Source organism: Manduca sexta, chromosome 24 (assembly GCF_014839805.1).
Source record: "Manduca sexta isolate Smith_Timp_Sample1 chromosome 24, JHU_Msex_v1.0, whole genome shotgun sequence".
NCBI lineage: Eukaryota > Metazoa > Arthropoda > Insecta > Lepidoptera > Sphingidae > Manduca > Manduca sexta.
Genome location: NC_051138.1, coordinates 14,452,435 through 14,466,741, shown reverse-complemented (window position 1 = coordinate 14,466,741; position 14,307 = coordinate 14,452,435). Strand labels below are relative to the sequence as shown.

The window sequence follows — 14,307 nt, the reverse complement described above, 5'->3', positions numbered from 1 at the left end:
TGTCCCCTACCCAGTTGTCTCGGGGCGGGACAAAATACGGTTCGGCGACCACGGCCACGTTCACCGACCACTGCGCCAGGCTTTGGGACAACAGGTCCTGGGCGCGGGCGCAGTGGTTTATGTTCGCCTGGAGGAACTTGAAGTCCATTATTTATGGGCGATTTCCTCCACTTCCATCTCGGCCACTGCCACTGTTTGCGGTGGGCTCGCCGCCTGCGGCTGGGACAGAACCTCAGCCACCCGGGCACCTCATACATCGGGGCGCCCGTGGCCGCGAACTTCGGCCTTAGCCTGGTGATGTCCAGGCCGGTGAAGTCTACACGATTCTGTGCGTCCATGAGGATGCCCTTGTAGGTAAGACCTTTCGCTACTGCCGCCGGCGTCAAGGATATCACTACGGCCGCAGAGCGTGGTGGTCGCAGTTTCGGCTCCGCCCGACCTGTAGATTGCGGCGTGCTTGCCGCTGGTGTTGCAGCGGTCTTCCCTTCTTCTTGGTGTTTTTCTTGGCCACCACGACCCACGGCGTGTCCATGGAGGCCGGTGCCGACGGCAGCGGGCGGGGCTCCGGAGCGGGTTGTGCCGGAGGCCATTTTCCTGCCTTTTTGGGCCTTCGGCTTGGGCGCCGTCGCCTTCTTCCTCTCGGGTTTCCTCTTCTCGGGCGGTGCTGTCGCAGTTGCCGGGGCCGTAAAAGGATCCGCGACAGCCTGTGGCGGCGCGCTGGAGGGTCCGGGTACTGGGGCGGGGAGGGACTGAGCGGGAGCTGTTTTCTTCCCTACTTTCCCTTTCTCCCTCCTGGATTTTGGCGGGGGAGGACCTCCGACTATTCCTCCTGTCACTGGGAGCTGTGTGTCCCTCGAGGCGGCCTTCTTTTCGTGGGCCAAGCTGGGCCTCTGGGCTGGCCCCATCAGGGCCGACTCTAACCTGGCCTGGACCCTGGCTTCCACCATAGCCAGCATCTCCTCCGTTGACGGCCCTTTGGTGGACGCTTCCAGCTCTTCGAGGCGTCTTTTGAGAGCAGCATTCTCCTCCTGCAGCGTTTTCATATTCGCCTCGAGGCGGGCACTGTGCTCTTGCCACTTCTTCGATTCACTCTCGAGGCGAGTGATAACGGCGGACTCCGGCTGTTGTATGTACTGGGTGATTTTGTTGGTCACCCAGTTTAAAGCTTTCTGGGACGTTCCCTTTCGGTTGCCCGACTTGCAGACAATGGAGCGCATCACATGCTCGCACTGTTTTAAGTCCTCCTTTGTGACGGGGCGGTCCTCTTCTTCATCCAAACGCGGAGGCATCGGCGACTTCACGAATTTGAGCCGGTTTTCTAGCTCCTCCTCCGCCTTTTGGCGTGCCTCCTCGCGCTTGAGTCGGTCGCGTTCCCTCTGCGCATTTTTGAGGCCTACGTACTTACCGACTGTGGGAGGACGCCCCCTCCCTCGGCCGTCGGTGGTCTGCGCCTTGGGTACCGGCTCGTCTGTATCACTCGTGCAGAGTGAGAGACTATTCTTTGAGCGGGATTGTCTCTTCCAGAGCCTCCCGCTCCGGACAGAGGAGACACTGCCGCTCGACTCCGAATCAATATCTATATGTATGGGCCCGATCTCATCGGCCACAACTTCTTTGCGCTGAGCGCCCTTTGCCTCCTGCAAAACTTCACCATCTCCGGGCTTTCGCCCGTCGAACTCCGCCTCCCCAGACGGAACCGGGGTAGGCAACCTCGTCAAAGTATGTAAGGGTTTTTTAAAATTTGAACATTCCATTTTTGTTCCCACGAGTATGGGGAAAGGGTGGTCCGCCCAGGCAGAGCCCCTGTACCTGGGTAAGCCTAGCGTAACCCGCACAGAGTGTCGGCCGCTACTCTGGCGGGGGTCGCACTCGAGACCGAACTACCCATCAGCCATGCATCCCCTCGCGGTGCGCCGCCGCTTGGGATTCGGGGTGATTTTTTATAGAGGTTTTCTTCCTGGCGGTCCGGGCAGTTAAGCCAAGACCCTCGGTCCAGCGGGAGCGCGAGACATATCCACAGACCTCCACACCAGATTACGATCTGCGACGGCGACAATGGGAGAGAGAGTCCCCCCCCACTGCCTGCTCAGGGCGGGGTGAGTGCACACCGAGCCCGTCGACACCTCCGGGACAAAACCGGGGGCCGCCCGAGATGGGCCAATCTCTGCACTGACGACACGGCGGCCATCGCAAGAGGCGACGACCGTCAACCAGCACATTTGTCAGGATATTCGCCGGCGCGCAGATCAGCTTGATCGGTCTGATCGACGCGCCGTTGTCCAGGGTGCACCAACGAGGAGGTTTCCTGACCTAACACCCCACGTGTACCCCCCTGCCTAAAAATAAATCTCAAAAAATATGTCATTCAATAAATCTGCAACAGTGGCAACTATGACCACAGACATATTATAAAGCATTTTCAAAAACCCGCGTGATTTGAATATAAAAACAGATTTTATGATATGTGGTATAATGCGTAGGTGCAAATTACACCTCCCAAAAACGAATCTTGGCGGCGCCCATGCTGCCAACGCCACCACTATAATTGCCTATAACTTATAGCGCAAATATAGGCTTAGACTAAACCTTAGTGATAATAAAAATAACAATTTATTTTACTATACGTTTTAATTCGAGTTCTATAGAAATAGATAATACAAGTTAGGTACTAATTAAACTTTACACAATGGATGTTGCTTGTTAATGTTTGTATAGTCACTCGCAATAAATTTTCAATACACACGCCGTCGTATTTAGATGTGCAAAGCTATTCAATCAGGTAAGTTGTTGCAATATTATTGAAAGGGCTGTTTTTTAATCATCAGATAATAATTTGTTCATATTTATATGAATAAATTAGATATATAAAATTCAATTTGATTATAATTTATTTGATTCCTGAAATAAATTAAAATATTTTATAATTAAAATTTGATGTATCAAATAAATTATAATCTAATCTTCTTTTTTTTAGTGGGATTTCATACCATTTTTTTAATGATAAATTTAAAAAAAATATCATGTCTATGTTGTATTTTGTGATCTTTTTGTACAAACTTGATAATTTTAAAGAAGTGAAGGGCTTGTATGTATTTTAGCCTAGGACCTATTACACTCAATAATGAAGATCTTGGCGCGATTCCTTATAGCCAGTTCTTAATTAAAATTGCTAGCCAAGAAAATACACGAATATATATTCATTTTAAATTAGGCACCGACCTTAGACAATATTTAACGTGTATATAAACATAAAACACGAATTGGAAAGAAGATAACGTTGCTTGTGCTTTAATAATTTCGTATCAACCCGTATATAAAGTCATAAAATGTGAGAAACGATAATTCATTGAATTTCTAAATTATTATTACCTCTTCTCTTTTTGTTTCGATCAGTCATAAGCGCTATTTGTATGGATGGACAGAGTCGTAACTGGTGCACTCATTTGTCCGTTATTCCGTCCCATGATGTAAGAGGAGGCGTACTTATTGCTATATCGGGCACAAATTTCAGACTACGTGCTGATAGAGTAGAAAAACTCAATATCACTTGCCCGACCCGAGGAACGAATTCGAGACCTCAGTACTGCATTCGTACCGTAATACAACTACGCCATCGTAGTGTATATATTTCATCATCATCATCATCAGCTACATAAGTCCACTGCTGAACATAGGCCTTCCCCCAAGATTTCCAGACGGACTTGTCGAAAGCGGCCTGCATCCAGCGTGTTACTGCGATCTTTATCAAGTCGTCTGTCATATGTATTTAATATGCCTACATGACATATGAAGTTACTATGTTCTATGAATGAAATAATAATATTATTAATCTTATAATAGAAGTCATGTCTACCGCCAATGAATATGTACCAGTGACCGATTTCTATGACGGCCGCTCTGTGTTCCTGACGGGAGTCAGCGGATTTCTCGGGAAGGTACGTTTACAACTTGAATATCATTGCTTCTGTCATTACCGTACTTTTATAGCAGTCTTAAATATCGTTAACATTGTTAACGATCGTAAATCCTTCCTCCAAGTTGACATAATCATACTGGTAAATCTCATATAATATAATAATAATATAATATCAGCCCTGTATTCTATGTTGCACTGCTGGGCACGGGCCTCCTTTAATGCCGAGAGGAATTAGGCCTTAGTCCACCACGCTGATTTAGTGCGGATTGGTAGACTTCACACACCCTCAAAATTCCTATAGAGAACTTCTCAGGTATGCAGGTTCCCTCACGATGTTTGCCTTCACCGTTAAAGCAAGCGATAATTCACAAAAATTATACATACCTAATATGATTTGAGAAGAGTCAGTGCTTTTGGGTTTTGTAACTGCGGACATTCGTTTTGGCAATCTGTTTCACATCCAACTACACTATCACCGCAGTAAAACTCATATTCAATATAATTTATTATTATGTTGTAAGAAAGTTCCCCCATTATTATTATTATTATATATAGTTACAGCAAAGATAGTTTTAAATGTATTTATATCAACAACAGCTTAACATAATTATTATATTTTAGGTTATATTGGAAAAATTGCTGTTCAGCTGTAAAAATATAGATAAAGTGTACGTCATGATACGAGAAAAGAAAGGCGTAAGCGTTGAAGAAAGATTTCGAGATATCATTGATTTACCGGTAAGGAATTATAGACACCGCATAGACGTTGTCAAGTTCTAGGTTATGTGAGTCTAGATAAAATCTGATTCAATGAGGCGTAACTTGCACGTGCAACTGATATGAGTTGGTCTCTCATCTTCAAATGAAAAAGATAAGTTATCAAGCCTGCCTTGCCTTTAGATCAATGCGTATTTACGGTTATTTTATACTTAATGGTTGTATAACAAAAGTTTTTGAACCAATTTTAGGTATCAGTTGTATTCCATTCAGCGGCGAAAATCAAATACAATCAGCAATTAGACGAAGCTTTGAACAACAACTTTGAAGGAACGAGGAGAGTGCTGGAACTCTGCCGAAAAATGCCTCGAATAAAAGTAATTGTATAAGATTAATAAAAAAAAAACAACAGGCTTTAGAAATCTAGCCTATGATAAAATGAAGATATTTTTACCGATTTTTCTTCGCAGTCCTTCGTCCACGTTTCGACGGCGTATTCAAATATGGATAGAGAAGTGATCGACGAGGTCGTTTACCCCGCGCCAGCAGCTCTCAGAGATGTCTACGCGTCCATCAAACAGCACGGAGTTACTGACGAGAAATTGATACAGAAAATACTCAGTAATCATTTAAATATTAACCTTAGCTTTAGCGCTCGTTGATTTAAGCTGTCGTGTAGTCTTGGCTTTAGTAAACAAGTATATCTGAGTAGGATCAGTATTTATTAAAACTACAAGGAATGTCGTTTACATTGCTAGCATACAAAGATTCTTTTAATCTACAATATTTTTTTTGAATTTGGTCGTCATTTATCAAAGATAACGACGTTAATGGTAATGTTTTGGAATCGTATGTTGTGGATAATGAATACCTAGAATTTTCAAATTCATCCATAACACTGTCATGACAATGAATTCTAATTAATATCCTTATACAAGGTAATTTTGACATTGCGTTACTAAGTGAAACCCTATACCATCACCTTTGCCGACATTGTGTCAAAAATCTTCTGTTAATAATGAATATTTTCCTGAAAAATTCTGGTTTTACTTTGCTGATTTTTTTTATTATCGTGTAGTTTAATGCGAATATGGCGCATGCGTAAGTGTATTTCTGACTGAAAGTATGATGTTGCCGCTGCGACGAATTATCTTAGAGTAGCGGCATTAGGGCGTGTAAAATTAAAATATTTTATTTGTTCGAAACTTACTTACAGTTTTTATTTGACATCTACGGCTCATGTAACTTATTGTTAAGTGTTATTTCCAAGTAGATAAGTATGTAGTTTCATTTAGAAACGCAGCGTCAAAATGACCATGTATGATAAGCGATGGCGGATAGCAAAATAATTTACATCATTTTGAAGTGTTTTATGTAGGTTCTGACAGTTAACGATACTTTATTAAAATCACGTTTATTTTAGGCCTGAGTTAGATATTAGATGCTACTAATTTACGCACACAGTGACTTTACATTATTGTTTCAGACGACATAACTATTGCCTTATACGTGTATTTATTTATACGTATTTTTCTTTAAGGTCGGTATTGCGTCTCGAACTATGGGTGTTTATGTGGAGTGGGGATCATTTTAATATCATTAATATTGGTACTTCATCGACGGTACTTAAATATGGAAAATTGGTATACAATTCCATTTGTTAGCATACGACAGAACTATAACATGAATTGGACAAATTTATTTGTAGTAGGTCACTGGTCTTAGAGGCTACGCCTATGTAGATATCATCGCAATGTCTGTTATACTATATATAATGTTGAAGGATGTTGTAGCCAGTGTAATTACTGGGCATCATGAGACTTTACATCTCATGTCTCAAGCTGACAAGCGCAATAGACCGCTATACAGTACTTCCTAAATCAAAGTTCTGGATGGCGTGGCTACTATTTATGGAAGGCCATATTGTCTATCACTACGCGTACAGCATGCTAATTTCGTCATTTAATTGTAATTAAAAGGAGCTACTGCTTCATAGGTTGCATTCTTCTATGGGAGGGGCTGCGTGCGATTTGACATAACTTTTGCCTAGTTTCCTCTTCTGTTTTATCTATTCATCTCCATTGGGGAGATCTCGATTGCCAGCTTAAAGTATAAGAAGCTATGCTGGTCTTTCAAAATTATGTAACATACACAAAAAACATTTTGCTTTTGCAGATGGGAAACCTAACACGTATGTGTTTTCTAAAGCCCTAGCTGAGAACATGCTAGTGGAGCAACATGGTGATATACCCACAACCATAATCAGACCGTCCACAGGTAATTAAATACGTGCATACACTATTACAATACTTTAAATTTGTAGCATTATACGTGTATTGACAGAATAATGTCACGCTACGCTGTTTCAATTAATTACGATTTATTTTAGTGGCCGCAGCTGTCAATGAGCCTATGCCTGGCTGGGTAGACAACTGGTTCGCGGTCACCGGCATCACCCACGTCACCGGGAGTGGCTACAACAGAGTTATCTATGGACACAAGTCTAACATCTTAGACGTCATTCCAGTTGACTACGTTTCCAATCTTGCTATAGTTTCTGCTGCTAGAAATAAAAAGTAATATAATTTTATTTGTAATCTGGTTATCTTAACAAAGTAAAAACAGCGGGAAACCTTAGATTACTAGCGTCATGGTAAACCATGATGCCAGTAATCTAAGGTTGGTTCCCACATGACCTGGGGCCGTAGCCAAAGTATCTTTCTATAATCGTTATAGCTATTAAAATGTATGGAAATGACAAAACCCAACGATAAATCTATAGCAAGGATATATAATTTTTCGTTTGTTTTTAGCGTTAATTATTGTAGAAAAGAACCTTGTCTATAGCCTCTGCGGCCCCAGCTCTGGGTTGAGATATAGCTTTAGGAAATGCATTACTGCTTATGAACTAAAGGAGAGGTAGCACTGTTGGTCCAATATGTATATTCAAAACATGTTTCATATAATTTTCATAATCGAAACCTATAATGTATTCAACAATAAATCCTCCTTCACCGTTTGAGTTAAAAATATGAATACCTTTTTGTAAGGAGATTTTATGTGTGTTTACCTCAGGTGTTTACTCTATTTGCAGGTCTAAAGAAATTCCCGTATATAATTGCTGCAGTAGTTCTTGCAATCCAATCAATTTTGGTGAACTCTTCACGTACGTTAGAGATTACAACGTTGCTAACAATAATTGTAAGTAGGTAGTTGATGCAGTATCGTTGTATGGTGTAACTTTAGTGGTGAAGGTGGTCTTTACTGCTGATGGGGAGACCAGCACCTGGCGGTTAACCGTCTAATTGGTGCTACACTATGTTTCCTCTTGCTTAATCTTATTTTTTTTAAGGGTTTTTCGAAATTGTATAAATAATCATAAATTTTATAACCTCATCTTCACAGTGTCCAAAGATTTCACAAATGAAGTATTCCCTAAAAGCATTGTTTTCACACTTGATTACTTTTTTGATGAAAATCATTCCAACTACCATTTTTTACTGCAGATTGATGACTTATCTAGAACTAGGTTTTATTTAACTATATATGTTTCAGATGACATGTACCCCACGCTATTCTTCTCGGAAAAAATATGGATTGTGAACTTCCTAACTTTTTTATTACAAATGCTGCCAGCCAAAATCGCTGACGTATATTTGAAAGCGAAGGGTCAGCAGCCAAGGTTAATTTTAAATTTTTGATTTACTTAAACGCCAACCTGCAAGCCGGATGCGGTCTGTCATAGTTTCCGGAAATATTACTTACCATACGAAAATCAGCAAGTTGTTAATTCACTATGATTTCAGTAAGACAGTAGTAAGTACAATCCGCGCGCGAGCTTCAAGGAAACTTTTGGGACGTTGGTGTAATGTCTTAATGATTTTGTGGGTATTACGTTATCATTGCTTCCTCGGTCTAGTCCACTTATACACGCCCCATCAGTGGAAAATCCAGAATTAGTAATATTTTTACTGTTTATGAAACACGATTCACTTTGTGAATTATCGCTTGCTTTAACGGTGAAGGAAAACATCGTCAGGAAACCTGCATACCTGAGAAGTTCTCTATAGGAATTTCGAGGGTGCGTGAAGTCTACCAACCCGCACTAGGCCAGCGTGATGGACTAAGGCCTAATCCCTCTCAGTAGTAGAGGAGGCCCGTGCCCAACAGTGGGACAGTATATAATATATGGCAGATATTATATTATTATTATGAGACACGAAGATCAATAACAATCTGATTACCCACGTGCACATTTGCCTGTGACTGCTCTGGCATACAACTAAACGTCTCGTATTTAATATATATACATGATGATGCCATAATCTTATTTTATATCAAGCCTATGTGATTAATAAAGGGGCAGTAGATAATCGTTAACGATAATAGAATACAAAAAAATGTATAGGAAACTCATGTCCTATCTTTTGCTATTATAAGCGTCAGGTTTTAATTTATTTATATTTATTTGATTCTTGCTTTGTTCTAGATACGCAAAATTACAATCGAAAGTGATTCAAATCCGGAATCTTCAAAATAATTTTTCAGTAAGGTCGTGGGTTATCAAGAGTGAACGTACGAGGTCTCTGTACTCCTCCTTGAGTCCTGAAGATAAACAGGAATTCCCTTTTGATCCTAAGCTCATCGATTGGAAGAAGTTCTCAGCGGTGTACTGTTACGGTATAAGACGGTTTTTGTTGAAAAAATAAATTATGTTAATTCGTTTCTTTTACTCTTGTGTGAGTAATTTTGTATGCTGTCAGGTAAATCGCTTGCCTAGAGGTTAAATACAGCTATCCAAATGGTAGCCATACACCTTATCATGCTGTCAAACTTGTGGTTACTGGGTAATGAGAGCTTGATGCTCGTGTCTTATAGGGAGGGGATTAAATTTCTAGAGGTATAAAGCCAGCAGGCACCTTATCCCTATCCTTTCTTGAAAGATGTCAGCACATTCATGATACTTCTAATATGGTTGGTGTCATTGGTGGAGATCATTTAGTAATCTGCAAACCACATGCTCGTTTGCCAATTGCAACTCACAAATTGTTTAAACATTTGACAATAAAAAAAAATGATGGCAGGTTTCTCTTACGCGAAAATCCGGTCAGGGAACCATAGAACACAAAGAAAGAAAGTAATATAAACAAGCTATTAGGCGTAAAGTATTGTATAAGAATTTTCAAGGTATTTTTTTTTATTGCTTTGTTAACGAGACCAGCTTGTCGTTCGCCTAATGGTAAGCGATACGACCGCCCATAAACAGCAGAAACACCATCCAACACCTTAAATTACAAAGTATTGTTTGGTATTCCATTGCGTTCGTCATCCTGAGATATGAGATGTTAAGTCTTATTATGTCCAGTAGTTACACTGGCTACAATGTTCTTTAAACCGGAACACAACTGTGACTACACACTGCTGCTTAGCGGCAGAAATAGACATTACGGTGGTACCTACCCAGGCGGACTCTCACATATAAGAGATCTACCACCAGTAAAGTATGTTAAGTCTGCCAACCCGTACTAGGCCAGCCTGCTGGACTAAGGCCTAAGCCCTCTCAGTAGTAGAGGCCCGTGCCCAGCAGTGGGAGAGTATATAATACAGGGCTGGTATTATATAATATTACTAGCTGACCCGGCGAACTTCGTACCGCCTAACAGTCAATGAGTGTCGTGTTACCTTTTAGCTGAACTAATTTAGGCTTTGATGAACGTAATACAATGATACGAAATAATAGAAATATAAAAGTATTTTATTATGATGAATGAAGAACGATGATGATGGCCTTGAATCTGTGAAGTCAAAGCCATAGTTATAGTTAGATTTACAAACACCTTTATTTTCAAATAATAACATGCCATTTTTATTTTAGAGACAAATACAGAAATCTAACAAACTACATTCCAGATTTTTTTTACAATCATAGAAAATAAAGTTTTTAACGTAAATAACCTTAAATGTCGGATTATATCCGTGTTCTTCGATAATTTCCGCCCCAAATGAAGTCATTTGGAAACAGACATTGTATTTTTGAGTGTTCGCTAGAAAATGTCGTGATTCTAGTGTTTCGCCATAAAACAGGGAACACAATGGCTCTGGTGGTGGGACCAATAATGGCAATTTCACTTTACCACTAAGGCAGCACAAACCAGGCGTTTCACCAGCAAACTTCAATGCGCCACAATGCTGGCAAACAACGTCCATTGGACCAATGCAAACTAAACGATGCAAGCTGTAGTCGATGGTGCAATCATATAGAAACGCTGCTCGATTCAAATCAATACTTGAACCATTTCTTCTTGCACTTCGAAGATTATTCCTCTGTTCATCTGAACGATAAGCTCGACGATTTCTCGTTTCTAACCTGGCCGTTTCACGGGCTGCCTCTCTTTGCTCTTGTGTTTGAGAAGCACGAATTAAGGCCCTTCTTTGCTCCATACTAACGCGGCGCTCTTCTCGTGCAATTTCTCGTTCTTCAACAGATAATTGACTCGCGATATTCCGTTGCCTAATTGCATTACGGCTCCGCTGGGAAAGATTATATCTTCTAGGACGCGGCATTGTTATTAATAGTAATACTGAATATGCACTCGCACAAAACCACATAAAATCACCAAATATAATAACAGTGCCTGAACTTTCGAGACATTGACAATAGCTTATCAAGAAAAATCATAGACAACCTATAAAAAGACATTTACACTTTTGTTTTTTTTTTGTTGTTGTTTTTGTAGAATAAATCTTAGGTATTATTCCGAGCTATTTTAGATTTTTCTCGATTTGTCTATACACTTCTATTCGAGGAAATAAATTTCTGAACGCACACATGAATAGTTATAACAGTATTTGACAGTGTTTGACAGAATTGGACAACAAATGTTTGACATGTAATAACCAAAAATGAGCATTTATTGAGATGATTAAGTATTATTACACATATCGAGTTTTCATTGTTTTTAAGATGTATTCTGCTATTCGGGGCGGAGACAAATCCAACGAATCAATAACCATGAAAATTGGTTCAGCAGATCTCGAGTTATAAGTGTTGTAACAAACCCGTCTTTGTTTTATATATATAGATAGATTAAAGTCTGCCTAGGAGCATAACAATAAAAAGTTGAAACAGAGATGCTGCTCTTTCCATACGCACAATAGCACACACAACCACTTTATTTCAGGCGAGCGATTCGCTTCTTACCCCATTAAGATAAAGTGATACTTTCGATCGGTATGTTGACTCAAGTGTGCTACATTTTAATTATGTGAATTCAGTGACGACATAAATTAAGTAGATCTATTGTGTTTTAACTCTGTGGAAAATCGGTATAATTCACGATGAGAAGCAGACAACCTTGAAACCTAAATGGTTTCTGGGGCCAATTGTTTAAATGGAGCGATATCTTACAGCCATGTAATTGCCCGTATATCGGCAAATATTTTTAAAAAATATTGTAAGTTATCTCAAGGAAGCATATAAGCATTAAGGCCAGCTGTAACATAAAGGTATAATACAGATTTGCAGAAAAAACGGGAACGTTTGATTTTTTTCTCTATTTATATGAAGATTACAGAAAGAAGTTTAATTAATTTGATAGTGTAATTTACCATATTATTTGAAGTATTCTGGCATGGTAGCTTACGTTACATTTTTTTAAATAACAAAAGCAAGCCAATGATAAATGTATAATTACTTTATTATTAGCAAGAGACTGTTACTTACCGAATGCTTAGATTTTAAAACGTTTTTGATAATTTATGCAAATTATTTAATTTAATCTTTCATTTTACATTATATAAAATTTTCTTAATATGGCTGATAAAGTGATAAGAACCTGTAAAATTATAGGAATATAGTCCTAATCAAAGTTAGTTGTTCGTAAACTTTGTTCGGCTGAATGTGAGTCATTTAACAGTCCAGAGGACTTGTCCATCCTATCAAGAGACTAGTTCGGCCAAAGAAGACCAGGTTCGGGAAGAATACGATACATGGAAAAACGAGATGAACGCTTTGGTGAGTAAGGCGTTGTCTAATCGTGTAGGCCAAAAAAAGAGCCTTGAAAAGTAAGAGGAGTAGAATATAGCTTGTGGACGGTCAGGCAAAGCGTTTTAGGCAGCAATTAATTCGACGGAATGTACGGAATCAGTTTTCATAGAAAACGGAATATTAAATGTACACTGGTAAATAATAGAAGTCCTTATTCCATGTGCACAACCCGCATTAACTGGTCTTGGAAAAGATTCCGTTTTTATAGGAAACTATGCTTCTGCTCACCGTTCTGGTGACATGGAAGCGTACATTCAAGAACTTAGGATTTGTCGTTTAGGTTGGCCAGCTTGAAGTTCTATTCTTAATCCAATGGAGCACGTTTGAAATATTCTAAAGAGACCGGTAAAATCAGTGCAAACTGCTCCACAAAACATCAGAGAGCTAATAAGTTATAGCAGTAGAGTGCGAAAATATTCAACAACCTCATTAAAAATATTTTTGAAAGCAAGCCCAGAAGGAAGCAAGCTGTGATTTTGGTGAGAGGAGGTATTAGAACTCCTTATTAGGATATAATATTTTTAATTAAAACAACTAATAAAGTCTTCTTGTTTGTATTGCTGACCACTTATTATTTGTACATTAAATTAATAAAATACTAGCTTTGGCTCGCGGCTTCTTCCGCATGAAAGAGTTTTCCGGGATAAAAGTCCCACTATATGTTTTCCCGGGATAGTAGCCTATAACCTTCCCAGGGTCTTATACTATCTCCATACCAAATTTTGCTTTCTTATACCATCTCATATGTCACGTCCCGTTCCCGTGGGAACGGTATAAAAGTATCCTATAGCTACCTCTCCACCAATTTTCAGCCAAATCGGTTCAGCCGTTCTTGAGTTATAAATAGTGTAACTAACACCACTTTCTTATATATACTGAACATTTAAATAATTGCTAAAACCAATGACACGTACATCAAATTACAAGAATATAAGTATACAGTTTACATGAAACAGTTAAATTCAATTGAATTAACTGAAATTGACGTTAGAACGCAAATTTCCTTAAGGGGCCCTTTTTTACAAAGGAGTGTAGAACGTATTCGATTGTATTATAGATAGAACATTTAATTACAGACATTTTCCTGTTTTCTCATTATGGCGCTGTCCATTTATATAATTAAAAATAGTGTATGAATTGAACAAAAATAATAGGTACTTGATTTTATTATTTTTTCTTTGTAGTGAGGCATTTTGGGGATTCTAAGACTACGAGAATATATAAGGATGTTATTAGGACAATCAGCGTTAAAAATAATCAACGTTTGGTCTGCGGCTCCGCCTCTGTGAAAAAGCTTTTCCGGCATGTATATTTTCCTGGGATAAAAAGTACCCCAAGTACTCTTTATCCTGGCAAAATATATAGCGGTACTGTTATCTCGCAAAAACTACTTCAAGCAGGCAAAGCCAGGAGCATAAGCAAGGTTTTCATAAAAAAACGTATTATAATTGTAGGATTATTACATTTCTGATGATTTGCACTGTGTAAATTATATTATTTACTTTGGTAACAAATTAAAAATTTTCAAATTACTTTTATAAAGAGAATTACAAAAGAATTAACGTATAAGAAATTTTAAACATTACTAACAGTGTTTGTTTAAACCCAACTCTTTTGGATTTTCATT

General features: G+C 39.4%; 2 protein-coding genes across 2 annotated transcripts in view; one reads left to right on the top strand and one right to left on the bottom strand.

Moving 5' to 3' along the window:
- The window catches only part of LOC119190456 (eukaryotic translation initiation factor 3 subunit A-like), a 2,607-nt gene extending 853 nt beyond the window's left edge, over positions 1–1,754 (bottom strand). The window contains exon 1 of the mRNA XM_037442421.1: positions 256–1,754. Within this exon, the coding sequence (XP_037298318.1) occupies positions 256–1,754 (1,499 nt within the window). The remainder of the gene's footprint in view (positions 1–255) is intronic.
- Positions 1,755–3,841: 2,087 nt separating this feature from the next.
- LOC119190388 (putative fatty acyl-CoA reductase CG5065) lies at positions 3,842–9,353 on the top strand. The gene is made up of 9 exons (XM_037442158.1): positions 3,842–3,935; positions 4,538–4,654; positions 4,885–5,010; positions 5,104–5,254; positions 6,809–6,910; positions 7,023–7,209; positions 7,728–7,834; positions 8,189–8,315; positions 9,123–9,353. Exons 1-9 carry the CDS (start codon positions 3,846–3,848, stop codon positions 9,340–9,342), a joined length of 1,227 nt encoding a protein of 408 aa, XP_037298055.1. The 5' UTR covers positions 3,842–3,845; the 3' UTR covers positions 9,343–9,353.
- Positions 9,354–14,307: the final 4,954 nt, after the last annotated feature.